The sequence below is a fragment of the Syzygium oleosum genome, unplaced genomic scaffold (genome assembly GCF_021117445.2).
Source record: "Syzygium oleosum isolate NSW1041296 unplaced genomic scaffold, Sole_v2.1 Sole_v2.01, whole genome shotgun sequence".
Taxonomy (NCBI): domain Eukaryota; kingdom Viridiplantae; phylum Streptophyta; class Magnoliopsida; order Myrtales; family Myrtaceae; genus Syzygium; species Syzygium oleosum.
Genome location: NW_026607485.1, coordinates 24,724,200 through 24,749,819, shown reverse-complemented (window position 1 = coordinate 24,749,819; position 25,620 = coordinate 24,724,200). Strand labels below are relative to the sequence as shown.

Here is a 25,620-nt window from a genome sequence, read left to right as displayed (position 1 = left end):
TCGCCGCCGCCGCCGCCGCCTGCTCCCGGTACGAAGAAAGAGAGAGAGAGAGAGAGAGAGAGAGAGATCAGCAAGGTCGCAGCAACGCTAGATCTGCGGAGAGTGCCGCGGTCCTCGCCGCCGATGAAGGCGGTGACTTCGCCTGCTTCACGTCCCTCGCCTGCCCGGATGCATCATTCTCTTCATGCTCGTCACGTATGGAGAGAGACAGAGAGAGACAAAGAGAGAGACGGCGAGAGATGCGCGCTCTTAGATCTGTTTTGTTAGTTGCAAGCCCTGCATAGAAGGTGAACATAGACATGGCCACAGTTCGGAACTGGCCGATTCCGGTTCGTGGCCATGTATGATCCGGCACGGAATCGCCGATTCATACATGGCCACGAACCGGAACCGACCAGTAAAAATTAAAAAAATAAATTATGAAATAACAAAATAATGAATTATCAAATTATGAAATAATGAATTATTCAATATAAAATGTAATCAAAACGTACATTGTAATCAAATTTGGGGAAAAAAAGAGTTTCTCCACTTATCCGCAGTTTTTTTTTTTTGGAACCGCCGGTTCCGGGCCAGTTCCAAAATTGTTGGAACCGGAACCGGGCCCGTAGGCCACGGGCTGGTTCCGATTCTGAACCGCGGGCCCGGTCAATGGGCTGGTCCCGAATTTGACCCGGGCCGAAACCAGCCCGCGGCCATGTCTAGGTGAACACAACCATCCAAGCCAATCTCAGATAAACAGCGGGCTCCAGCTGATCCATGGCCGTTGGATTTGCTGCTCTGCTCAACCTCCGTTATCTGGACCCACCAGACCACCATCACTTCTTCACGTCACCAAATCAAAGTCCTCACGATCTGATCTTGTGCTGTCCGTTGGAATAGATTAGGGATTTTATCAACAATAATATGCTCAAAACTGTTCTTTAGAAGCTGAACATTTCATAGAGTTCTCCTCCCTATTTGATTAAATCGACCGCCAAATGGTTCACCTCTAGGAGCAGGACCTCCGAGCGCTCCTCTTTTCGGCCGTATATTCTCTAATTTTTTTGTTAGCTCCATCACCTAAAGTGATGACAGGTTCTGAGTTAGATATCGATTATGACCAGCTATATCGATTACGCATAAAACAAATGAAGTAAAGAAAAGATCGAGATAAGAATAATGAATTAGTAGAGAAAAAGTTAGCCGTTGATCCAAATCTCGTAGATAATTACAAGATAATTACATTCCTATCTTTTGAGTTTAAATTTTTTTTTTATTTGGGAACAATATCCACATAATCTTTTTCTTTGGCCAGAAAATAATATCCACTACTTTAAAAGATGTTGTTGAGCTCTTTGTATATCTCTTATCGTTAGAATATTATCAACTTGATTTTTTTTTCCTTTAAATAAGACAAGAAAATCGTTTTCTTCATATTACTTTTTTATATGGAAAATGCTTGGCTGAGATTTGACCGTATGTTTTCCGAGCTAACGGCACGGTTAGCTAAGCATTTTCCTTCTAGGATGTAGGCGTATATACTAAGCATTATTTAAGGTATATGTATTTTGGGATGGCCTAGGTCATGGACCCTCTGCTTATTGTGGGCCAAAACTGGGTCTTCTCTCCTTAGATAGACATGGATTTGAAATTGGACATGGACCGTTCCCTTTCTAATAATTCTGGCTCTGGCCTGGTCAAAAGGTAATAACTTTTTTATTTGGAACAAGGACAACCATATTATTGATGTAGGTGTATATATACTTCCTTTGTAAAGGCCGGTCTTATCGAAGATTTAAAGACAAACAAAGGTACTGAATCTAATCTAAGGTTCACCATCCTTGTTAATTCGTAGACACAATTGCTTTGAACTCCTTTTTCAAGCCGCTTTTTTTTTTGGGTTAGTGTTGTGCTTGCGGCCCATTAAATTCGTTCTGCACGAAGAACCAAGCTCTCAAAAGTACACCAGGTGATAACCATTTGAAATTAGATCGTGATGAATGAGTAATATCGCAAGTCCTCTCTTGTTCCACACATGACTAGAGAGATTTTCACCAAACAATTCAGATAGGTGCCGGAGAACCTTATTAAGGATGGCAAGTGCTGCACATTCTTGCTCACCCCTAATCGCGATTTGGCTATTGGATCTCTTGACCTTCCCCTTCCACATTCGTAGCGTGTTTCAGCAATCCTGCGGGTGCCAATTTAATTACATGTCGTCCCATTCCCTAATAACCCCTCCTTGCTCTACTAAGATCTCCAAAAGTAAATTGCATCACTTGTAAGTGCGCATGCAACTAATAATTTGTCACGTGATTTGTACCTTTTCTACAAGAAATTCAACTTCCAATTTATCAATAATTACTACTTTACATGATTAATAACGTATCGTACAAAATTAACTTTTCTATATCGATTCTTATCATCCAATATTAAAAAAAAAAGGGAAAATACCACAAAAAACCCCAAACTATGCTATTTGTGACAAATTTACTCTGAACTTTTTTTTTGTAACACGAAAAATCCAAAACTATGCCACTTGTGATAAATTTACCTTGACCTTTTTTTTGTGACACGTGTCGCGACCTAAAATTTCTCTCAGGCTAATGGATTGTTAAGACTAAGCCTAACTCGGGCCCTCCCAAGCCCTACCAATTCGCAACTTAGAGTTTAAGTTTTTAACATGCAAAAGTTTTTATGCTCGGAGTCGCCACTAATCAATTTATGGTAGGTTGATTAGAAACCTAAATAAAACATAGGGAGATATGTTTTATTCCTACGAACTGTAGATTCTAGCCCGGGGACTTGATTACGCTAGATCCTGTCTAACGCCCTTTCGGTACCTTTTCTTTTCAAAAATGTTTTGGCAGGCAGTTTGGATCAATTTCAACTTAGTTACTAACATGTGAGGTGTTCATGCGAGTGCGCAAACCACCAATTTAACACCCAGAAAGCATTAAATAAATTGCAAGTTTGGAAGAATTACTTACCTGGAAGCAACGTAAGCATCTGCATTGTTAGCTAGAAAATCACATTGACACCCTAATATGATTTCTAATTAACAAGCAATTCACTCAATTTCTTTTTTTTTGGATTTTCACTTATTTAAATGAAATCTAGCCTATATGCAATGACATACGAAAATGACATGCGATTAATGCAACCTAGCATGCAAAATATATGTCGTACGACGACGTGACCTATTTCTAATGACAGGACGAATGATTATTTTTGGTATTTTCTCAATTTAAATTCGGAATAATAAAAATGCCTAAATTAACATGCAAACTATGATGACTTAATCTACCCTAGCATGATTTCTTTTTAGGATTTTTGTTAAAATTCGAAATAATGAATAACCTGAATAATCTATTAAGATTAGAATATTACTTAATTTAAACTAGGAAATAGATCATCTCAAGTCCTAATTTAAATTAAATAACTACTCTATCTTCTAGATACATTTAGGATTCCTAGACATGCAAAAACTCTAATTCAAATCTAATTAATATTTTTTTGAATTTTCTGTTTATTTGAAAAAGGAAAGCAATTAAATAAACAAGGATAGCAACCACATTCAAAACGTCCACGCGATCCGCCATATTTGTTTCAAACTCGGATTAGGCACAAAAATCAAACTATCGGTCATATCTATAGGGTTATAGATATCGACGGAAAGCCGATTATTCAAATTTGGAAAGCGGATAAAAATCATTATCGTACCCAAGTGGTTATGGATAGGATAATAATTTTCCGTATCGCCGCGTATCGAACCTTAGGGATAAGGTCGGATAGTCGTCCAGATACGTTGCTAAATTAGGAAGTTTTCCTAATTTTGAATATTTAAAAATATTGCGGATATATCGAACATTATCCTAAGATATCTAAATATCCACATGATATTCACGAAATATTCAAACACCCATATTAGGAAATTAAATATTCTGAAAATATCGGATAATGTTGAATTACCTAATTTGCAGATAACTTCCAAATTCGAATTGTGGATCGGGATCGGACTCGGACGACGGGCGACGCGGCGTCGGCGCGGCGGCTCACGGTGGCGTTCGGCGATGGCGCTCGCGGTGGTGCTCGACACGGTAGGCGCTCGTGGTGGTGCTCGACACGGTAGGGACGCTCGGCTCAACGACTGTCGCAGCGGTGACCGGAGGTCGTTGGAACTTGGTCTCAGTGGCTAGCTCACGGTGTGGAATCGGTGAGGGAGCTTGCGGCTAGCGATCTCGAAGGAACGCTAGCGTAGAACTTGGTAGAGGATGCCTATGGCAGCCAATGAGGATGCCAATCAAACAGAGTGCAACCAATGCACGCGTGTGTTGAAGTGCGAGTCCCTCCTGGAGTTGTATTTGACTATCTGACCGAAATTCTCAAAGAACAAACAATGAAACTCAACCTGTATGTGTTCGGTGAGAAGAAAATAAAATAAAAACAAAGACCCAAACCCTTCTCTTGCGGGCGGTGGTCAATAGCCAAGAGAGTCTCCTGAGCCGAAAATTTCATATTCGGCCATGTATTGCTCCACGTGCTTCTCTTTTCCTCCACTGCTCTGCTGTGTAGACTGCGTTGTGTAACGACTCAACTGGAACGTGACAACGAGGAGCAACAACGTTGTCAAAAACAGCAAGATGTTCTCTGGGAAACAAGAGCAAGATCAGGAGGTGTCGTTGAAACTGGACAAAGCCAGGCGGCGCGTCAACGGCAGGAGGAACTTCGATCTGAGACGTGACAGAATCGATCTGGAATTCGCTGTCTTCTGGTTTTGCACAATGGTGGTGCAATCGGGCGTTCGAGCAAAACAAAGCCACTCTCCTCTCTTTCTATTCTCTGGCCGTGTATGTCAATTGGGTGGCCGTGTATTCAATGTGTGGCCTCACATAAAATCCTGACCTAACGATGTATATATAACACTAACCTAGGTCAATTAGATGGGCTCTCTAGTCCTAACGGGCTTAGGCTTGGGCTTAGATTTTAATTTAATTTAAATGGGCTGAATTAATTAAGGATAATGGGCTGAATTAAGCTCAAATTAAAACAACCGAGCCCGTTTGACTTGTAATTCCCGGCCCTTGCATTCCAAGCGAGCCGAGTCCCATTCGATGAAATTTAAGCTCGTTCGTCACCGCCGGTCCGATGCAAAATGCAATTAATCTAAAATGAATTTAAACTATATGTTATGCAACCTAAATATTTTTGTTTAGGGGTTAAAAATTTAATCCCTAATTTTCTATACAAATTACGACTAAATGGTCGCTAAAATTTAGGTGTCAACAACACGAAAAACCCCAAACTATGCCACTTGTGACACATTTACCCCCGCAATACTTTGGCCCATGGGCATTTTCGCCTTTTTCATTTTTCTGTTTTTTTCCTTTTTTTTTTCTTTTCTTCTCTCTTCCCTTCGCCGGCCTTGGCGGTGGGAAGCCGGCGAGGGCTGCCCTCGCCGGCGTCAAGCAAGAGCCGCCCTCGCCCGACGCCGGCGAGGGCAACCCTCGCCCAACCCCAGCGCCGGCGAGAGCCGCCCTCGCTGGCTTCCCTCCGCCATGGCCGGCGAAGGGAAGAGAGAAGAAAAGAAAAAAAAAAGGAAAAAAAACAGAAAAAGACGAAAATGCCCATGGGCCAAAAAGATTATGCAGAATGCTACACAAGCTGATCAAGATATGTGCTGCAGATTTTTCTAAAAAAAGAAAAAAGATGACAGGTTTGGACATAACTAATATTTTATGCAATAATAATAGTAAGTTTCGATATAGGAGACTAAGACTTTACATGAGGTTAGTGGCTTATTCATGTGACTAGTAATTTTTGGCATTAAAAAAAATAATTACCGGCGACCCTATTAATTTTCAAAAAAGTGTTAGGCATTGGCAAACAATAGTTAATCCACCCACGCGGCCTAGAAAGTAACAAAAATTAAATTGTTTCTTTTGCTCAGCAGATGACAACTACTCCAAAAGAGGGCTAAAGAACAAATGAAGCTCATTTCCATAGTTACCATCACTTGCTTTCCTTCGGAAAACGATGCACGAAACACATGCGCATGCCCTACTTGTTTAGCTAGTCACATCGAGTATTGAGCAGGGATTTGGATCTCGACAAGGTAGAAAAATTGTTGTAGCTGCCGGCTCCATTTTAGCGTCTCACTTCACATGGCAAACGTGAAACAAACAAAACACACACACACACACACACACACACACACACACACACACACACACACATATATATACATTTAAAATGTGCAATAATGATAAAACAGCTCATGAAGTCGACTAATCTTCTCTTTTGGATTCCATGTTAGATTCCATGTTGAGATTGGAAGTTTTGGGACATGCGACATGTTTTTATGTGCCCAATTTGATGAAAGGCTAAATAGCCTAAATATGCAAGTCTCGAGGGCCGTTTTTATGTGATATGAGCCATGGCTCTGGATCCAAATAAAAAGGGCGTTGATGTTTTCCCCTAAGCATTCATTATTTCGTTTTGGAGACGAGTGATCTCGAGTGACGTAAAAGAAATCTTTTCTTTTTCAATGTCGAAGATGTTTCGGTCAATTTGAGCTGTATCATGATCAGTGAAACATTGAGGTGAATCCGTTGATATAATTTAATTGAATTCAACTTAGAAGATAAATCGCCAAATTTAATTATATTGAATACTTATTCTCCCAATTATGGGCAAAGCCATACTTGGATGGATTTATCAAGTTTCTCAGGCAATTTTAATTGAGATGATAGTCGTTGATAAAAATTTGCTTCTCAATCCATTATGCTCCGAGTAAATCACAGTCATTGATTTGATGGTCATGCATGGATCATCTATGAAAAGACAATCATGACTTAAGGTCTATAGTCATTTGGTCCACGCAAGCCAGGCTAGCAAGCGCTTCGCGTCGGGTTCATGTGGGTCCCACTCGAGGCGCGGGTCGTGTCCCCAAGTGGCGGCACCGGACACGGGAGGGGGGCCTGAGTTTCTGTGACAGCGGCCGCCACCCGATCGCATCCGCTGGCCAAGGGGCTCCGCACAGTTTCTCTTTGTCCGAGCCCAACAAACGGGAGCCAATCAAGTGAATGGCGTTGGTTGAAAGATTCTACGGCAACGCCACGAACGATGGAATCATCGATTTCCTCAAATATCAAATTTGTCGTTAACCGAATACCAGAAAATGGAAAGTATGAAAGAGAAATAGTCCGTCAAGAATAGACGCTCTGGTTCTTGGAGTTCGAGTTTGGACCAAGCAAAGTGTACACGCCAGTGCTTCTCGCTGCACGCCACTCTGTCCCTCACTACCCTTTTCTTTCTTTCCTTCCTTCCTTCCTTCCTTTCTCCATCGGCAGTCACTGGCTTATGCTATTCTTTAACGCCACGCCCACCAAACTGAACTGTTATATTATAGCCTGACCCATCTCGTTCTCGCTCCCACTCCCTCTGAGCTCATCGTCAGGCTGCAGAGGTCCAACCTTGAAGTTTGAAGCGGGGTTGAGGATCTGAATCTCTTTTGCATACCCACGTAATGATCCCTCTGTACTGTTTTCTTGGTGTTCTGTTGTCGTCCGGTGTGTTTGTTTCCGAGAATATAGCTAGGGGAAGGCGACTTTCTTTCTCGTGGGGGCTTTCTTGAATTGGGTTGTTGATTGCGATTCCGTGTCTTCGGCTTGTTTGGGCGCTTGTAATTCGGTTGGAACTTGACTTCTGTGTTTGACCTGTCCAAGGAGAAAGCAGCTTTCATAGTATTGAGTTAGCTTAGCTTTTGTCGTAGCAAATCTCGTTGTCGAGGCTCTTCTTGATCGAACTTGCGAGTTGACTAAATCTAACACCTCTCGAATTTGATTGGTCTTCATCTTTTCTACTTATGTGTTCTTGGCTTTCCTATCGAATTTTACAGGCATTGATTTTGCTGAATGGCGGCAATACTTGCTTCTCAGAGCTGTTATTGCCGCGACGCCGAGATTCTGAATCAAGGAAGAACAAATGATGGTTTGAGCTTTTCGAGCTCCATATCAAATCAAATCGCCCAACTTGAGAGAAAAATTTTCAATGTGAACGGTGGCAATAGAGTTTATAGGTTTGAGGTGGATATGAGACAGACCGACTCTCCGGCTAGATTAGGTACCAATGGAAGAGCCGTTAAGATGGTGCCCGCAAGTGAGGTAATGAAGAGGAATGCCCCGAATGGTAGTAACAAAGTGGAGATAGTGAATGGTTCGAAGCAAATTGTTAATGGGGCAAGCATAGTAAAAAGGAAACCTACCATGTCCCTTGTCAAGACTCCGAAAGTTCGAGACCCCCAACAGTTTCCACCAGTGGATGAGCTCAAGGTTTTGCTGTCAGATGAAGGATTCAGTTGGGCCAATGAAAACTATAGCTCCTGGCAGAGGAACATAGATGTTTGGTCCTTTGTTCTATCTCTGCGTGTCCGCGTTTTGCTCGATAATGCAAAATGGGCTTATGTGGGAGGGTTTTCGGAAGACAAACAGGTGTGTTTTAAGCGTTTTGGGTGCTTGATGCAGCTGTTGGTACTTCTATTTCTAATTTTGATGTGCTAATTGACATTTGCGACTCAGAAAAATAGGCGACGAAAGACTGCTTCCTGGCTGCGGGAGCGTGTGCTGCAGCTAGGCCCGACCTTCATTAAACTTGGCCAGTTATCTTCCACGAGGTCCGACCTATTTCCACGTGAATTTGTGGATGAGCTCGCCAAGTTGCAGGTACGTCGTGGTTCTTGATTCTGGTATGATTGCTTTTAAGAAGCGTTTTGTTCTCTTGCTCTTCTGCTTTTGCCTGGTATTTCTGAGGGTGGCTCTACGTTGACCCGCTATTACACAACAATTTGCTTCTATACCATTTGCAATATGAAACAAATCTGCTTTTCAATTCAGGACAGAGTTCCCGCCTTCTCACCCAAGAAAGCTAGAGATTTCATCGAGAATGAACTGGGAGCTCCAGTTGATGTCATCTTTAAGGAGTTCGAGGATCAGCCCATTGCTGCTGCTAGTCTTGGTCAGGTGTTTGATCCGTTTTTTAGTTTCTGACTCTTCCTTAGTTCCTCGGACGTTTTTAGATATTTGGTTTACTTCCCTGTATGACGGTGAGAACGTTTTTATCAATTAGAATATAAAACCAGCGGAAGTTGAAATATGATAATGGTTCTATTCTATAGTATGGAGAGTATAGATGTCAAGTATCACTTTGGAAGAAGGAGAAGCAGAATGAAGCCGTCATGATTTTCCATATTCTGTAGTTAACATCCTCATCAGAGTAATTCTTTCTTGATAATTGTATTCTACTGATTTGACGTTGGGAAGATCTCGTATAGGTACATCAAGCTATACTGCATAATGGAGAGAAAGTAGTGATAAAAGTTCAAAGACCAGGCTTGAGGAAGCTTTTCGACATCGATTTGCGTAAGTGAGAACTCTTTTCAAATTATCAGTTTTGGTTAACATATTTCATACCATGAATATTTATGCTTCATTCCTCTCCTTGCTTTCCCTTTTACTTTAGTCAAAGAATTGTTAATTATAGCTTCATTCACATGGGCATCACCAAGTATTGGTCCCAAAGTACTGGCCGTTCTGAATGAGCTGTTAAATGTGGATTTAACCATCTGAACTTCTGCGTGATATTAGCTAAAGAGACTTCATCCTGTGCCCTGGTCATTGCTTTCACCTTCAGCCATACGGCAAATAAATTTGCTTATATTCATCTGATACTTGGCTCCATAAGTTCTCTTTCTTGAGCACGTTCAGGGGTACTCCACATTTGCTTATGTGACAGTATTTAAGTTGCCAAAATGACAAGGGTGACAAGGGTGCTTGGTGCTTTTTTTTTTTTTTTTTTGTAAAGCTATGAGTAATAGCGCTGAACTTGCATGAAACTTCTTACTACCTTGAACTTTAGTGTTCTGATGCAGTAGTTTTGGATAATTGTATTGATACGGCATTAATAGGACAATATTATGAACATTATGAGCAATTATTTGTTAGATTGCTTTGACGGTTTCTTTGACCCCTCGACTTCTTTTTCCTGGCCAGGTAATTTAAAGCTCATTGCAGAGTACTTTCAGAGAAGTGAAACTCTTGGGGGTCCAACAAGGGACTGGATTGGTATTTATGAAGAATGTTCAACGTGAGTTTAATAAACCAACTCGGCTTGACTTGAATCAGCTTAAAGTTGTTCATGCTACCATGTCATTGTGTTGCGCCTATGTTGTATACCAACATTTTATTCCATGTCATAAAACTGTGTCTGCTTGTCATATTTCATTCCCCTTCTTATTTTAGTGGTATATCTTTATTTGTCAATGTGTTGGTACCATTCTCATTTTATGCGGTCAAAAGATGCAATCCTTCTCGTCCATGTTCAGTGACATGCTGTTCAGTAGGATAACAGAGCTTTTGCTTCTTTGCCTCTTCTAGCAAGTTCTCTTTTTTGCATACTGTTTTTTTGAGTTGAACGGTAGACCTTTGTACATGTCAGGATTTTGTATCAAGAGATAGATTACATCAATGAAGGGAAGAATGCTGATAAATTCCGGCGAGATTTTCGGAACGTAAAGTGGGTCCGAGTGCCTGTAGGTTTTCCCTCAACAGCCTACCAACTACTTTAGCTATGTATTTTGCTGCTGCTACTTACACATGGAGATGCATTAACTTTCGTAGACAGTACAGCCATCATTAATCTGATTCTTAGGCTTCTTGTTACTGTAAAATTATTTCTTGTTCTTTCTGTTGCAGCTGGTTTACTGGGATTATACTGCATTGAAGGTGTTGACCTTGGAGTATGTACCAGGTTTTTACTGAGACCATAAATATTCATTTTGGTTCAAGACAATATCATCTATATTAACAGTATGGCCACTTTAGGCTCATGTATCTTGGCTATACTGTGGCAGGTGTTAAGATTGATCGGCTAAATCTGCTTGATTCACGTGGTTTTGATCGCTCTCGCATTTCTTCACGTGCTATTGAAGCATATCTGATTCAGGTACAGAACCCTAAACCGGTCTTAAAGTCCAGATCTTGATAGTGAAAACCATATGCAGTTTTTGTTGGTTGATTTCGTCGTACAGCTGGATGATGTTATGAAATAAAATGATGCAGATACTGAAAACTGGTTTCTTTCATGCTGATCCCCACCCTGGGAATCTCGCTATTGACATGGATGAAGCGATCATCTACTACGATTTTGGAATGATGGGGGAGATCAAATCTTTCACCCGTGAGAGGTTGCTTGAACTTTTCTATGCTGTTTATGAGAAAGATGCAAAAAAGGTTTGTCCAGATCACTAATCAATTGTCTTTGCAAGTTTTTCTTTTTTGTTCACACTTTCTGTGCAAATAAACTCCTTATGCCTGCTTCCAAAACGTAATCATCCATCTTTCATTAGATGCTAATGATACCACAAACATATGCAAACATAGTAATGTCCAAAACCACAATGGATTAGTTCACTGGTTATGCTGTATTGCTCAAGTTAATCTCACGAGTGGTGATTGCACAGGTTATGCAGAGCCTTATTGATCTTGGAGCTCTTCAGCCGACTGGAGACTTGTCATCGGTATGCAATGCCTTTTGCTTGGGAAGGCAATGAATCTGTTGTTCTTCTTGATCTATGTTGCTTTGAGATTTTGTGTCACCAGTTCTTGAATGTTCTTCAGGTGAGGAGGTCCGTGAAGTTTTTCTTGGACAACTTGTTAAGCCAGACACCGGATCAACAGCAGACATTTGCTGCAATTGGGGAGGTATGCATATAGGTTACGCATTTGCTTCACAAGGGAAACCAAATTGAAGTGTTATTATTTTACAGCCGAATATAGAGGAAACTGATTCGTGATGGCAATTATGTGGCAGGATTTGTTTGCAATAGCCCAAGATCAGCCGTTCAGATTTCCATCTACCTTTACCTTTGTCTTGAGGGCATTTTCTACTCTTGAAGGTTCTCTCTCTCTCTTTGTCATCCATTCTTTCCTTGCTACAATATGAAATGGCTTCCTATGATTCGAAATCGAGCACCCTCTTTTTCCCCAGTAGTTGCAGAACCCTTGATGGACAAGCTATGTCCTTTTTTGCCATAAGAACAAAATATGTAAAAATAGTTATGTCTTCCTTCTGTCTTAAAAGAGATGGCAATATTCAAATGCAATGAGGTTGACCTTTTTTGTCGCGCTATAACTGTCATATTGCAGGTATCGGCTACACCCTTGACCCCGATTTTTCCTTCGCAAAGATTGCCGCCCCTTATGCTCAGGTTCCATTGTTTTTCCTAAGAACCAATTGACGGCTTTCACCATTAGTAGGTACATAAGATTAGCAGCCCATTTCCGCTACAGAATGATAACCATGCGATTATGGCTGCAGGAGCTTCTGGATATAAGGCAAAGACAACAGACAGGCACGCAACTCGTGCAGCAGATTAGGAAACAAGCTGATGATGTATGGTTTTGAGTCCATCTAGATATGACTTCCTGACCATGCGTTTTTCATATTTGATGAGAATTGCTACTGAGAGCAACCATGTAAACACATTCAGGCTAGAACCTCCGCCGTAAGCATGCCTTACAGAGTCCAGCGGATAGAGGAGATTGTGAATCAACTCGAGTCGGGGGATTTAAAACTCAGAGTCCGGGTGCTCGAGGTATTCTGCTATTCCTACTTTAACCATTGCATCGATACATTCACTATGTTCCCATTAGGAGGTCCTGCAGATCCTTCTGTTAGCACCTGATGTCATTCTCGAATTTTAAATCCGACAGTCCGTGAAAATGACTGGTTTTTCTTCTCGGTTTCCCAGTCCGAAAGAGCAGCTCGGAAAGCAACGATACTTCAAATGGCCACCATGTACACCGTCTTCGGAGGCACGCTATTAAATCTAGGAGTTACTCTCACTAACCAAGGCAGTCAGATTTTCGCAAACGGGTCATTCATTGGAGCAGGTTCTTCATCATTCATCCACACTGTCTTTTACATTGAGATAAGTAGTTCTTCTTTCCGCCATTAGTGTTGGTAAATGGTTCTTTTTAATAAACTTACGTGCAAATCCAGGAGTATTTTTCACACTGCTCTTGAGGTCGATGCAACGTGTGAAGATGCTCGACAAGTTCGAGAAGATGATATGATTGGCTCGCGCCCGGAAATCGAAGTGCTCTCGCCCCTACAAGACATGTTAATCTCCATTGTTTAGCATACTACTGCTACCTCATTGTATTCTTCCCCAAGCATAGCTTCTCTATACATATTCTTTTTCACTTGACCCGTGCACAGTGCAAACGGGGCTATAATGTAGAAGATCGAAACTAGGGAAGAAGAGCCATGTAATGATAAAATTACAGCTACATTCTCCACATTGCCAAACATTGGTTCGAACAATAGAAAGGGAGCTTTCTTGTCCCAAAATTTATGCAGATTCAGTGCCAAAGAAATGAGCCGAATATTGTCCAAATTGTCTTCCTTTTAATTAAACCGGTCAAATGGGTGGGTCGGGTCGGGTTTGGGTCGGGTCATAAATAGTTCGATCCAAATTGACCCATTAACCCGTTTATGACCCATTTATGTGCAATGCAATTTTCTTGATCCATACCCGACCCGACCCGACCCATACCCAACCCATATCCGATTAGACCCGTATTGCTAAAACACTTCAATATTTAATTAAATATAGGAAAATTCATACCCAAGCTGAAATGAGAGTGCGGAATGAGTGAGTGCAAGATTGAGTGAGGGCGAGAGAAATGCGTTAAGTTTAAATCAGTTGTAAACTCATTTGCGACCCATTTAACACCAATATAAGACTTCTACCTATTTATGACCAATTTACTAAATATAACTAACCTATTTATGACCCATTTACTAATATATGGGTTAAGAAATGGGTTTATGATCCATTTTGATAGGTCTACTTTTAATGTAAATTTTGCTTGTAATTGCATTTGCCAATCTCGTGGTTGGACGACTACTCTGGGGTTTTGGCTCGCATCGTACCCGACCCAATGAGTTGGTGGGGAAACTTCACCGATCTGGGTATTGGCTAACATAAAGCGATATCCTTCCTCAACCAAAGAACGATATCTCTAAACTCCTTCGACACTCCCATAATTCTTCGGAACTAAATGCATACCTTTGAATCGAGTTATTTAACACTGGCTTCTCGGATATTTACAGTCTTTTTGCTTAAAAAATCGTGTCGGGATGATTGTGAAACACATCTCATGTTTTCCAAAAGAATTATCTAAAAAAATCATCAATTTATTAGTCGTTCACTAATTCAGTCATGAATATTTTAATTTTGCTAATTAAGTCATAAACATTTTCACATTTTGCCAATTAAGTCAATCCGGCCAATTTTAGCCAGGAATCGCTAATGAGGACACCGATCATGCCACGTAGGATGATCGGCGCTGACGTGAAAATTTTTAATAATATTTTACTATTTTTTCGAATTTATTTTTTTTCCTTTTTTTTCTTTTTTTTTCTCCCTTCTTCTATTCTTTGGTTTCCCATCGTGGCCGGCGAGCTTGGCCAGCAAGCTTTGGCTGGCGAGTGTTGCCAGAGTTTGCCGGCCACTAAGTGAGGCTAGCCTGGCCAGCAGCCACGCGCCTCGTTGGCCGTGAGCGAAGGTGGCCACTGCTTGGTCAGCTACGAGCGAGGCCGCCTTCGCTCGCGACCCTCGCCGCCGGCCACAGTGAAAAACCAAAGAAGAGAAGAAGGAAGGAAAAATAAAGGAAAAAGAAAATAAAAAGAGAAATTAAATAGAAAAAAATATTAAATTTATCTACGTCAATGTCAGTCGCGCCACGTAGGACGGCTAGCGTCCACATCTTCAATATCCAATCGAAATTAGCCAAATAGACTCAATTGGCAAAATTGAAAGAATTAAATCTAGACTGGCGAAAATGCAATCGGTGTAGGGCTTTCTAGACAATTTCCCCCATGTTTTCGATTATTTGAGTAGCCCTGGAATCGTGTCGCCATATCGTAGTAAGGAGCTATCCCGAACTAAAAGAAAAACCAACACCAAAGTTATGGGAAAAAGGAAAATCCAAGGAGCCATAATTGACACTCACTCAATGTCTACTGAGCACTCACTCATTTGTCAAATCATGATTCACATGGTCATCAATGGCTGGTTGAGGAATCAAAGTGGTTGTCGATCATCGCGTGTGGTCAATGTTTTCCCACCGCATGGGGGTCGTTTGTTCAGTGTACGCAATCGCTAAGATTGGTGAGGGAAATTGCTTCTTCTTCTTTTATTTTTCCTTTGAGTATTTAATAGGTAAAGCTAGGCAATTTTAAAGTGAAAATGACTTGTAGTTTCGCACGGAAGAATTAAGTGAATACCAATTTTTTGCAATTTTCTCGATGGTTTTCTAAGCTATATATGTTCGATAAATACAATGAGCCCATTTCTTTAGTAACTTAATGTCTTGGTGAGAATAATCGTTTCGACTTTGTATCGAAGTACGGATTAAATTATCGAATCTCCATATTTCTTCTTGATATTGTTGGTCCCATTTTTTTTTTCGTCTCTCTATAATGTGACTATAGACTCGTGGGATGCCTGAAGAACGGCAATTTCACCGGAAATTGGTGACATTTAATATATTTATTTTATATTTTTTATTGACAAGCTGCGCGCGAGAGCGACAATTTTGAATTCAGTCGAGTCTAGTCGAGTCGAGTCGATTAGGGTGATAAGCAATTCATGGGTCAATCTCTTGGATGTCATTTTTGGTTTCTCAATCAAAGATGTTCAAGCATTTTCATGTGAGGTTTTCGGAAAGTTATTTTTTTATATATTTTTTTATTTGAAAAAGATCTAAGTCGTTGTCAAGTCAGCTAAAGGCACCCGTGACTTTTTTTTTTTAATAATTAAGTCGGTAGCACTTTGACTTGGGATGCCCCCCAATTTCTTGTCTCGATTGCTATATAAAATTCCAATAAAAAAAATCAAATTGAAATCACAACCTTTCACACGCATAAAGATTCACGCCCTCTTTGTCCCATTTGGCAATTGATTGATCGATGCGTTCAATTTTGAGAATATTCCTAGAAAAATTGCAAATGACAAGGGAAAATAAGGGAAGACGTAATTACTTTATATTTATTTATTTTGTTGATAAGCTATATTTTGATTTATTAAGTTGATTGGAAATATCTCCAATCATTGATATATGAGATTTCTACGCTTTATATATATATATATAAATGGTCTTCCTTGTTACTTATTAATTTAAGCTATTTGGGTTAGCATCAGAGCCAGCATATACCCCGCTTTTCTCATGTTCGGTCCTCAGTTCATCAAATTTCACATGTCATTCCTAATCCAATTTGTATATAAAATAGAGCATTAAAGTATCCCGCATTGCTAGTTTACAAAATTTATATGCTCATTGCCAATATCGCATCAGAGTCGAGTTTTGCCCCTTTTTTCGTGTGCGTCCACATGAGAGGGGGGTTGAAATATCTCATGTCTCTCGACAATGGTATTTATATGCTCTTTATATATACATAGTTTTCCTCTATTTATAAGCTTAAGCTTACGTTCTGCCCAAATTATTTCGCGCATGCATCCGCTTCCACCCCTTAAATTTCACGCTTTAATGGCATTTATATGCTCTTTATATGTATGCGATCTCTCTTCACTTGTTACTTTAAGTTTCGAGCTTGAATTTCTAACACACCCTTTTTAGGCATGTGGTCTCCTCGATCTATCGAACTTACCCTATTGTTGGACGTTCTAACACCATGTATTTCTTAATGCGTTTCCTCTCCTCGGGCTCTAAATGGAGGAGAAAGTGGTGGCCAGCCAACTTAGAAGTCAGTGCGGAGGGAAAGGACAACTTTAAGAAGCATATACACTTGAAAAAATTCCACTTCTTGGACACATGCGAGTCAAAGTCAATCAAAGTTGGCTTGGCTACCGAGAGGTTCTTTATTTGGACTGCTTGCGTTGACTTTGTTGATAGAGTGAAAACATTGGATTGTGGATTTGGACATGTTTTCATGTTGAGTGAGTGTGCCCCTGGCCATAAATTACTGGGAAAAGGAAAAAAATTTATATGCGGAGTGAAATATCGAAAGTCACTATGGCAGCTTTGAATTCAGAAATTCGATCATCTCGATTAACTGCGTAGAAGGAAACCGATACCCTTATCTAAGGAGATTACCGAGAGGAAGCATCTCAACAACCTCCTCCCACCTATGAGCTCGGATTTGCTCCCCTTTTAATTCAAGTATCTTTCTGCTCCAAGATGTCTCAATTTGTTCATATATTGGTCTCTTCCTATAGAACGAACCACGAACGTTGCCATCGAGGAGATCATCAAAAGGGAGCCCAAATCTGAGCCCATTAACATATCCACGTTCATTTAAAAGTTTAAGCCAAGGACTTACATGCTAATTTGGATATATTAACTACTCTACACCGCACCAACTTTTCGATCTGATCTTTTTCTAACACAACTCGCACATACATCTCAACGCACACGTCTTCAACAAAGACGCTATTTCCATAAACTAGCTGGACTCAATTGGCAAGAATTGAAAATGTTTAGAATTCAATTGGCAAAATTGAAATATTTAAGACTGAATTGATAAAAGTATAATAAGTTTAGAACTTTTTGGACAATTTTTCCCTCCCGATAAACTCACTTGCACCTCCCGCCTCTCTCCTCTTTCCATTTCCCACGACGCCACATTCTAATAATCGCCGAATTGCTCCTCCACGGCTTCATTGTTATTGCCACCACCCCATCTCTCTCTCTCTCGTATTTTTTGAGCCAAAAAAACACAAGCAAGGGGAATCCGCATTCCCATCACTCCGACAACTGGGCTCCCGACACGTGCGAGGCGTCGCTGTCGGGCCGAATAAATCGCCGATTTGGTAGGTTGCCCACTCATTTAATCGGCGGTCGCCAAAGGAGATAGGGGCGCCGCTGCCGCTCTGCTGCTGCTGTCCTTATTTGACCCTCCTCACCAACTCCCCCCTCCCTCCCTCCCCTCCCCTCCCCTAAACATTAAAATTTTAAGCAAGATGAACCCCCATTGATAACGATTAAATAATTCGGTTTTTCTTCATGTTGAACATTCCCCTTCACTTGCCCTTCTTCCACTCTTAAACGGATCTCATGCCAAACCCATCAATTCGTCTCTTTTTTATAATCTAGGGATACGACCCTCCGGATCCGACCGCTTAGAAATTCATAGTACGTTGCATAGCTCGCGCACCGATTAAGTCCGGGCCCTTTTGCCCCGTGTAGGGTGAACCCCCATTGATAACGATTTGCACATGATAGGCGACGACCAATTCCTGAATTGGAAGTCGCGTGATGCTTCGACCAGCTGCACCTGCCTCGAAAGTTAAATTCGATACTTTTAAGACGATATAACATTTATAGTGTCTCAATATACTTGTCGAGAAGTCGGTATTTGTTTCTAGGAATTTGTTTTCCGAAGCATTTCTTGTATTCTAAGTTAGAAATAGTGACTTTTTAAGGCGGAAGGAGGGAGAATATGGAATCAGTTTTAAAATTTATCTTTTTATTTCCTTCTCACACTAATTTAATATTCTTCCACGGCCATCTTCAATCCTCCCGTTTTCGTCATTTTTCTCAAATTGAGCAAAACAACTTCCACGAAATCAATTATCGTGGCGATCGGAACCAGATACTTATCGTTACTTGCCGAGTCGAGTTAAAAAGGAAGTAGGCCATTAAATTTAGGTCTTTTTTCGCGCTAGCCGGCACATTAAGAATAGATGAAGTCATCCATAGATTGATGTTTGAAGTCTTTATTAGGATTTTTCTTATGCTTACCAATATGGTGAAAGATCCGACCTTATGAACATATCCCATAGGTAGATAAATTGTGGTGCTTGCAAAGTCAAAGATCGAAAAGGCATGATACTTGATATATAATTAAAGTAACAAAAATACGCAACAGATTTCGACCTAAACAGCCGAGTTTACATCCTTCATAAGAATTTTGCACGAATCAACCTTAAGACATTATTTTTATGAAAAGGGTCGGGCCAACAAATACTTTCGAGACGCTTGTTAAGTTTATACATCTCGATTACGATTCGAATTTTAAAATATCGATTATGCATGGTATCGAGATTGGTCATGAGCAAGATCATAAAAGGCTTCATCTTAGTCTTCGTCCGGACCTCGAGATCGCCGGGATGTAAAACAACAAAAGATGATTACCTATCGAGGGGGGCAAGACAAAGATTCCCTAGCGATTGGGGTTGTGAGGCTGCGGGTACTAACGCGTTAAGATAAGAAATGCATCCGTGGAGCCCGCAATCGATACACATACACGAGAAAAATCGCAAAAATTCTCTCCGTCGAGTTACTCAACCGAGCGTCCCCCTAAATGAAATCCCAATGAAAATGAAAGGGCAAAATCGGTAAAATCACGATTAAGCCCCCGAGCAAAGAGCCAAGAGATGGAATAAAGTCCAGGCAATTCGGTAAATTTCGAGCTCCGGATTGCTCGCTGCCCGGCGCCCCTCCCGTGCTTCGTGGTTGTTCTCCCTCTCTATTTAAGGACGCTGTCCGCTTCGTTTCTCCCCGAGCTCACACATTCTCTCTCTCTCTCTCTCTCTCTCTAGCTGCTCGATCTCGCAGAGCAAAAACCTCGCGCCAAGGTTAGACAGGTAAGCATCTTCATCTCCGCCATCTTCATCTTCATCATCGTCCATGTCGAGTCCTCCTTCGCCGGCGAAATCGGCGTCGCCTCCTTCGACCGGATCGCTTCCGTATTCGCGCCTCTCTTCCTCCGATTCCGTTGTCGAGCTAACGGTTCTCTCCGGAACATCGACAGAGCCCGGTGTCCTTTTTTGGCGCGTGCGCCTTCGTGTTTCCAACGTTAGATCTGCGCGCGCGCGCGTTCTGTTTCCGATGCGAACTTGCCGTTCCCTCCTTCGCGCTCCGTTCAGCCGAGCGAGCTGACGATCGGGGAGAAAACCGATCTCGTCGGAGCCTTTCGGCTTAGAGTAGTGTCGCTTACCTGCTCTCGTATTGCACTCCTCACTGTAATTTGCGTAGGTGGATGTTCGATTAGCGAGGTTATGCGACGCGGCGAGCCGCGCGCTCGACATGCTGACGCGTCCTCCGAGTTCCGGCGAGCTAGCGGAGTTGATGATCGGGCTCGTCCTTGGCCTAATTCTGAGTGACTAATTCGTTCGTTCGTTCGTTCGTTCGTGCTGCAGGTCTTCGTACATCGAATCCATGGCTCCGGTTGCGTCCGCGGCTTCTTCAGATTGTGTCAAGCCGAGAGGTGATGCTCTTTACTCGAGCTTGATTTGATGTTCAGTCTTCTTCATGCCGTCGCACCGGATTGAGCGCGATTGATATTTTGGGTCCTTGTTTAACTTTGCCTTCTGACGTTCTAAAGAAATCTTCTTGTATGGGAGAAGTTGTGGGTGATGGCCCTGTCTCGGCGATTTTTTTGGCTGAGTTGACAAATTAGAAAAACGAGTTTGACCACCGTTCCGCTAGAGTGGCTAAAATGTCCTTTGGCCTGTTTAATGTGCCTCATACATTTCTGAAACACGTAAGAAATATATATGTGCCAACACTTCCATTTAGGAAAGTGTATTTTCCCCTTCTTCTGATTCAATTCAATCCAGTTTCTGGCTGACGTTTGAGAGGTACTTGATCGGATGCCAAGCACCGATCCGGTCATCTGCATGAAGTATCCCATCAATTTGTTGCTCTTATCAAATAAATTATGAATTCTACCTTAGAGATCTATTTTTACAGTGATCCTTGAAGTAATTATAGTTTCATCCGATCCTTTATTTCTGTCATCGAGTAATTGAAAATACAAACATTGTTAAGGAGATGTAATTTTGCAGTGATCCCTGAAATAATATCATATGTTTGAAAATTTGAATGGTGCATACGTTAAGAAAGCGGGTCAGGTATATATCAAGACATGGATATATAAAAAACGGTGAGATTTGTATGGTTAATAACCGTATTATCCATCTTTGTCACCATAAACAGATGTCTGCATCGTCGGTGTTGCTCGAACACCGATGGGTGGGTTTCTCGGTACTCTTTCATCTGTGCCAGCCACCAAGCTTGGTTCCATAGCTATTGAAGGTAAAGATGCAGCATTTCTTCTAGGCATTTCCTAGTGTACTGCTCCTAAGTGCTTAAATTTTTTTTTTCCCTCATATCAATAATTGTTTATTTTGTTGAAACTGAAGCTGCTCTGAAAAGGGCGAATGTCGACCCATCATCAGTACAAGAGGTTTTCTTTGGCAATGTCCTCAGTGCAAACTTGGGGCAAGCTCCTGCTAGACAAGCTGCATTAGGAGCTGGAATACCGAATTCAGTGGTCTGTACTACTGTCAACAAAGTTTGTGCATCGGGAATGAAAGGTACTCTCCTCAAGTTTTGATTAGCTTTATTTCTCACTAATGAGTGAGCTTTTTATCATTTGATACTTGTGAAGCACCTGCCATAAGCTTATTATTTGTCTCTCTTTTCTCACAGCAACTATGCTTGCCGCACAAAGCATCCAGCTGGGCATCAATGATGTTGTTGTGGCAGGTGGCATGGAAAGCATGTCTAATGTGCCTAAATATCTTGCTGAGGCAAGGTTAGTCGTCCCAAAAATATCTTCCTTTACCATTGTGTACATCGTAGAAGAATGCCCCTGCTCACTACTTCTGGATTTGCTTGATGCCTCCCAAGATATTTTACTGTTTAAGCATGCTCTAATTAAGATTTGCAATTCCATGACATTGCCACTTAAGTTCCACCAGAAAAGAATGTAGATAGCACAAGATGAACTCAACAAGTGAGTTGCTTTTCTGCAGGAAGGGGTCTAGACTCGGGCATGATTCACTTGTAGACGGAATGTTAAAGGATGGTCTTTGGGATGTCTACAATGATTATGGAATGGGAGTGTGTGCTGAAATATGTGCAGAACAGCACTCCATAACAAGGGAAGAGCAGGTAACAATGGACTAGCCCTCCTCCCTCTTGCCATCGTTCCTCTTTATTTCTTCTTTTCTTCACTGGACAACCACTGGCCTGAGGGCCTCATCGCACTATATACTTTTGCATTTTTTCGAGTAGAGCTTAATTGAATGACAGTGAAACCAATGACGCCACATGGCTTAATGGATCTAGAGCTAGATACTTGGTATCTTATTTTCTCAAGCTGCTATGTCCAGCCTCTTTTGTACTTCAGATAGAATTGTGAGTTACTGTTTTTAATAAGCATGAAACAATTTGATTCTTTTATCGAGTTATTCTCCTTGATTATGCAGGATAACTATGCTGTTCAGAGCTTTGAGCGGGGAATTGCTGCCCAAGACAGTGGTGCTTTTGCATGGGAAATTGTGCCGGTGGGACTTATAGTTCCTGTTGACTAATGCTAGCTGCATGATATTTTTACGCATCCTTCCTAATGTTGACCTGGAATTATGCAGGTTGAAGTTTCTGGAGGAAGGGGGAAACCACCAACAGTTGTTGACAAGGATGAAGGTCTTGGAAAGGTAAACCATAACTGTAGTGAGCATTGACAAAGCAGTGATGCGCAAAAATTATCCATCCTAGAAATCGACTGGATTAATATGCATATTCGGAGATATTTTTCCCTTTCACTACTCTGTTTCCATTTAATAAAAGTCAGTACTTAAGTGTTCGTAAATACAAACAGAACTGATAAATGTCCATAAATACAACCACATGATGTTTTGATTATGTACAAGAACTGACATGATTATGTGTTTTTTCAGTTTGACCCTGCAAAGCTGAGAAAGCTCCGTCCAAGTTTCAAGGAGAGTGGAGGCAGTGTTACTGCAGGGAATGCCTCTAGCATAAGGTGTGGTACATGACAGTACGACATTTCAGTCCAGAAATTGCTGAGTATTCACTTAGGCAGATCTGTCTTGTCTATCTTAGCCTGCCTTATTACCTAACTTGCTTACTACTGTTCAACGCCTTATGTGAATCACGTCAGACACCAATTCCAGCATTTGTAGAAATGCTTGAGAGAATTTTCATGCAGGTTTCTGCATGATAGTCTGCTATTTGTATGATACCAATGTCACAACTTTAGGCTCTAGGACATTTGCCGCATCTTTTGATGAACATTTTAATGTTTAGGATATAGACATATCCCAAGCATTAGACTGCTTAAATTTAGCTATGGTTTAATTGAAAGATTGGACTAAGATGTATACTGTAAACTTTCAGTGATGGTGCTGCAGCCCTTGTGTTAGTAAGTGGTGAAAAAGCACTCAAGCTTGGGCTTCAGGTGATTGCGAAGATCACAGGATATGCTGATGCTGCTAAGGTAATGGAGATAGATTGCATGCTGCAGGAAGAAAAGTTTACTCGAATATGTTTAATTGTAAACTGCATGTTGTATACATCTAACAGAGTCTGCTAATAGATGCTGATTTGAGCTCAATTTTTGCAGGCACCAGAGTTGTTTACTACAGCTCCAGCCCTTGCAATTCCGAAAGCTATCGCAAACGCTGGCTTGGAGGCCTCGCAAGTTGACTACTATGAAATAAATGAAGCCTTTGCTGTATGTTTATGTGCTTATCTTTTTCCTCAAGAGATAGATTGATATCAGGAGATCACTTATGTTGGTTTGATTCGTGTGCAGGTTGTGGCTCTGGCAAATCAAAAACTTCTGGGAATCAACTCGGTAAATTGAACCACTTAGTCATGAGTCGTGCTCTAGCGCAAGTGCATGTGTGATTGCCTTATAGTTGTCTCTGTGGCATGCGGATATCTTAGTTACTATGAAGTATGATTTGCATTTCTGATTGGTTTTTGTCATCCCAACATGTATGTACAGGAGAAAATTAACGTCCACGGAGGTGCTGTCTCGTTGGGTCATCCTCTAGGATGCAGTGGAGCTCGTATCATAGCCACTCTTTTGGGGGTACAGTTCTAATTCATTCCATTGCTCCAACTCGTACCGTAGTACTGTTGCATGATGAAGCCTCTCCTCTCCATTCTATCTGAAGCGATAATTGCAAGCATAATGGTTTTAGTATGGCAACATACTTCGCCTTTCTTAATCAAAAGTCTGTGGTATTGCAGGTGCTAAAGCAGAAAAACGGGAAGCACGGTGTCAGTGGCGTGTGCAATGGTGGAGGAGGTGCATCTGCACTAGTAGTAGAGCTTCTGTAAACAATAATCCGTGCGGTATGTATCTTGTATGCCACGGTAAAAAGTTGCATCACAGACTTGTTTGCCAGACCGTCCCCACAGTTAAATGCATGCATTGATGAATTCCTAGTTTAAGCATATGCGTTGTAATCCTATCTGTATAGGGTTGTAGACCCTCCTGCGGCCACACAGGCTGTTGTAACCGGCCCCAACTTTTAAACTCACGTAAAAACGAAAAATCTACAATTCTACACTAGTTCTCATGCATTCTTGATGCTGATTTTCCTTTTTTGACAGGTTGGAGTATTTGCTTCCCGACGATGAGCCTCGGTAGCCTTCCGTTTACTTGTGCGTTTTCACCTCATCGCCTCTTCTTTGTTTATGCTGCAATAAGCAAGAAATGTATGTAGTTTTTCACATGAACAATAAATTCCTCGAGTAATTCATCTCTCTCTGTCTCTCTAAACTTTATTGTCGTCAAGCAACTTCTTTGGTCCAAATTACTTGTAGCCATACGAGTTACCCAGTCACTTGAGTTCCTGGTTATCCGATTTCCCGACGTTACTGATATTCTGCGGTCCAATAAGAATCTGATAAGGACTTTGTTTACGAGTACCTTCGGTACTTGTTAAGTAACCGAAAAAACTGAATACCTTTGGTACATGGACAGTTGATACTTTCCCATATGTAGTATACTGATTGTATAGAATTTTCTGTTTCATTTCAAAGGAAAATTATTCCGGTAAGATTAGACCCTTGACACGATCGATTTGTATGGACCGTGACGTGAAGCACCTCGAGATTTTCCATGTTCCGTCACGACGGAAATCCAAAGTCGCGACGGGACCTATGTCCATTCACGGTCACGCTCTGCAAACGTTTGTTTTGTCTGGTCCTTCCTTCCACCACACAAAAGAGGAACCGATGTCGGACTATCGGAGCATTTGGACAGCATTAGGGACCTGAATGAATTCCATTCCGTGAAGTAATTCGCGAAATACGTCTCTCGCTAAGCTATTTCCCAAAGTAGATTTTTCACCGCCACATTATGCTTGGAGATGTTTAGGGCGCGCATGGTAACATTTCTATTTCTCCGTTTTTCTATTTTTCTGTTCCCGGGAACAGGTTTGGAATCGAAATCCGCTTGGTAACGCAATTTCATTTTTCTATTTCTGGAACAAATTTATATTCCAGAAATAGGTTTGAAACAGAAATCAGAAGTAAAAAAAAATTACTTTTCTATTTCTGGAATAGAAATGAAAAATAAAAACTTTTTTTATCACTTGCCCTCGCTACTAGCCGGTTACCCTTTTGCCACTCGCTACTAGCTGGTTATCCTCTTGCCACTCGCAATTGCCACCGGCCGCCTCCTGCCACCGCTGACCGCCTCCCACCGTCGACCACCTACCGCCGGCGTCCTTCGCCGACCGCCTCCTCCCACTGTCATCCTCCGTCGTTCACCACCGCCCAACGT

The 25,620-nt window shown here is 41.4% G+C and overlaps 2 protein-coding genes across 2 annotated transcripts; both read left to right on the top strand.

Moving 5' to 3' along the window:
• The first annotated feature begins 7,164 nt into the window (after nt 1-7,164).
• LOC115676129 (protein ACTIVITY OF BC1 COMPLEX KINASE 7, chloroplastic) lies at nt 7,165-13,438 on the top strand. The gene is made up of 18 exons (XM_030599003.2): nt 7,165-7,507; nt 7,883-8,474; nt 8,562-8,705; nt 8,877-9,002; nt 9,314-9,401; nt 10,032-10,125; nt 10,477-10,570; nt 10,734-10,788; nt 10,892-10,983; nt 11,100-11,270; nt 11,501-11,557; nt 11,658-11,741; nt 11,851-11,935; nt 12,186-12,247; nt 12,358-12,432; nt 12,530-12,634; nt 12,791-12,932; nt 13,042-13,438. Exons 2-18 carry the CDS (start codon nt 7,899-7,901, stop codon nt 13,113-13,115), a joined length of 2,124 nt encoding a protein of 707 aa, XP_030454863.2. The 5' UTR covers nt 7,165-7,507; nt 7,883-7,898; the 3' UTR covers nt 13,116-13,438.
• A 6,136-nt stretch (nt 13,439-19,574) lies between these two features.
• Nucleotides 19,575-24,598, top strand: LOC115676054 (acetyl-CoA acetyltransferase 2). The gene is made up of 15 exons (XM_030598910.2): nt 19,575-19,654; nt 20,210-20,277; nt 21,009-21,107; nt 21,215-21,388; nt 21,504-21,609; nt 21,830-21,968; nt 22,286-22,363; nt 22,448-22,513; nt 22,757-22,842; nt 23,217-23,316; nt 23,443-23,553; nt 23,635-23,676; nt 23,830-23,916; nt 24,078-24,182; nt 24,444-24,598. The coding sequence occupies exons 2-14, from the start codon at nt 20,229-20,231 to the stop codon at nt 24,165-24,167; spliced, it is 1,227 nt and encodes a 408-aa protein (XP_030454770.2). The 5' UTR covers nt 19,575-19,654; nt 20,210-20,228; the 3' UTR covers nt 24,168-24,182; nt 24,444-24,598.
• The last annotated feature ends 1,022 nt before the right edge of the window (nt 24,599-25,620 follow it).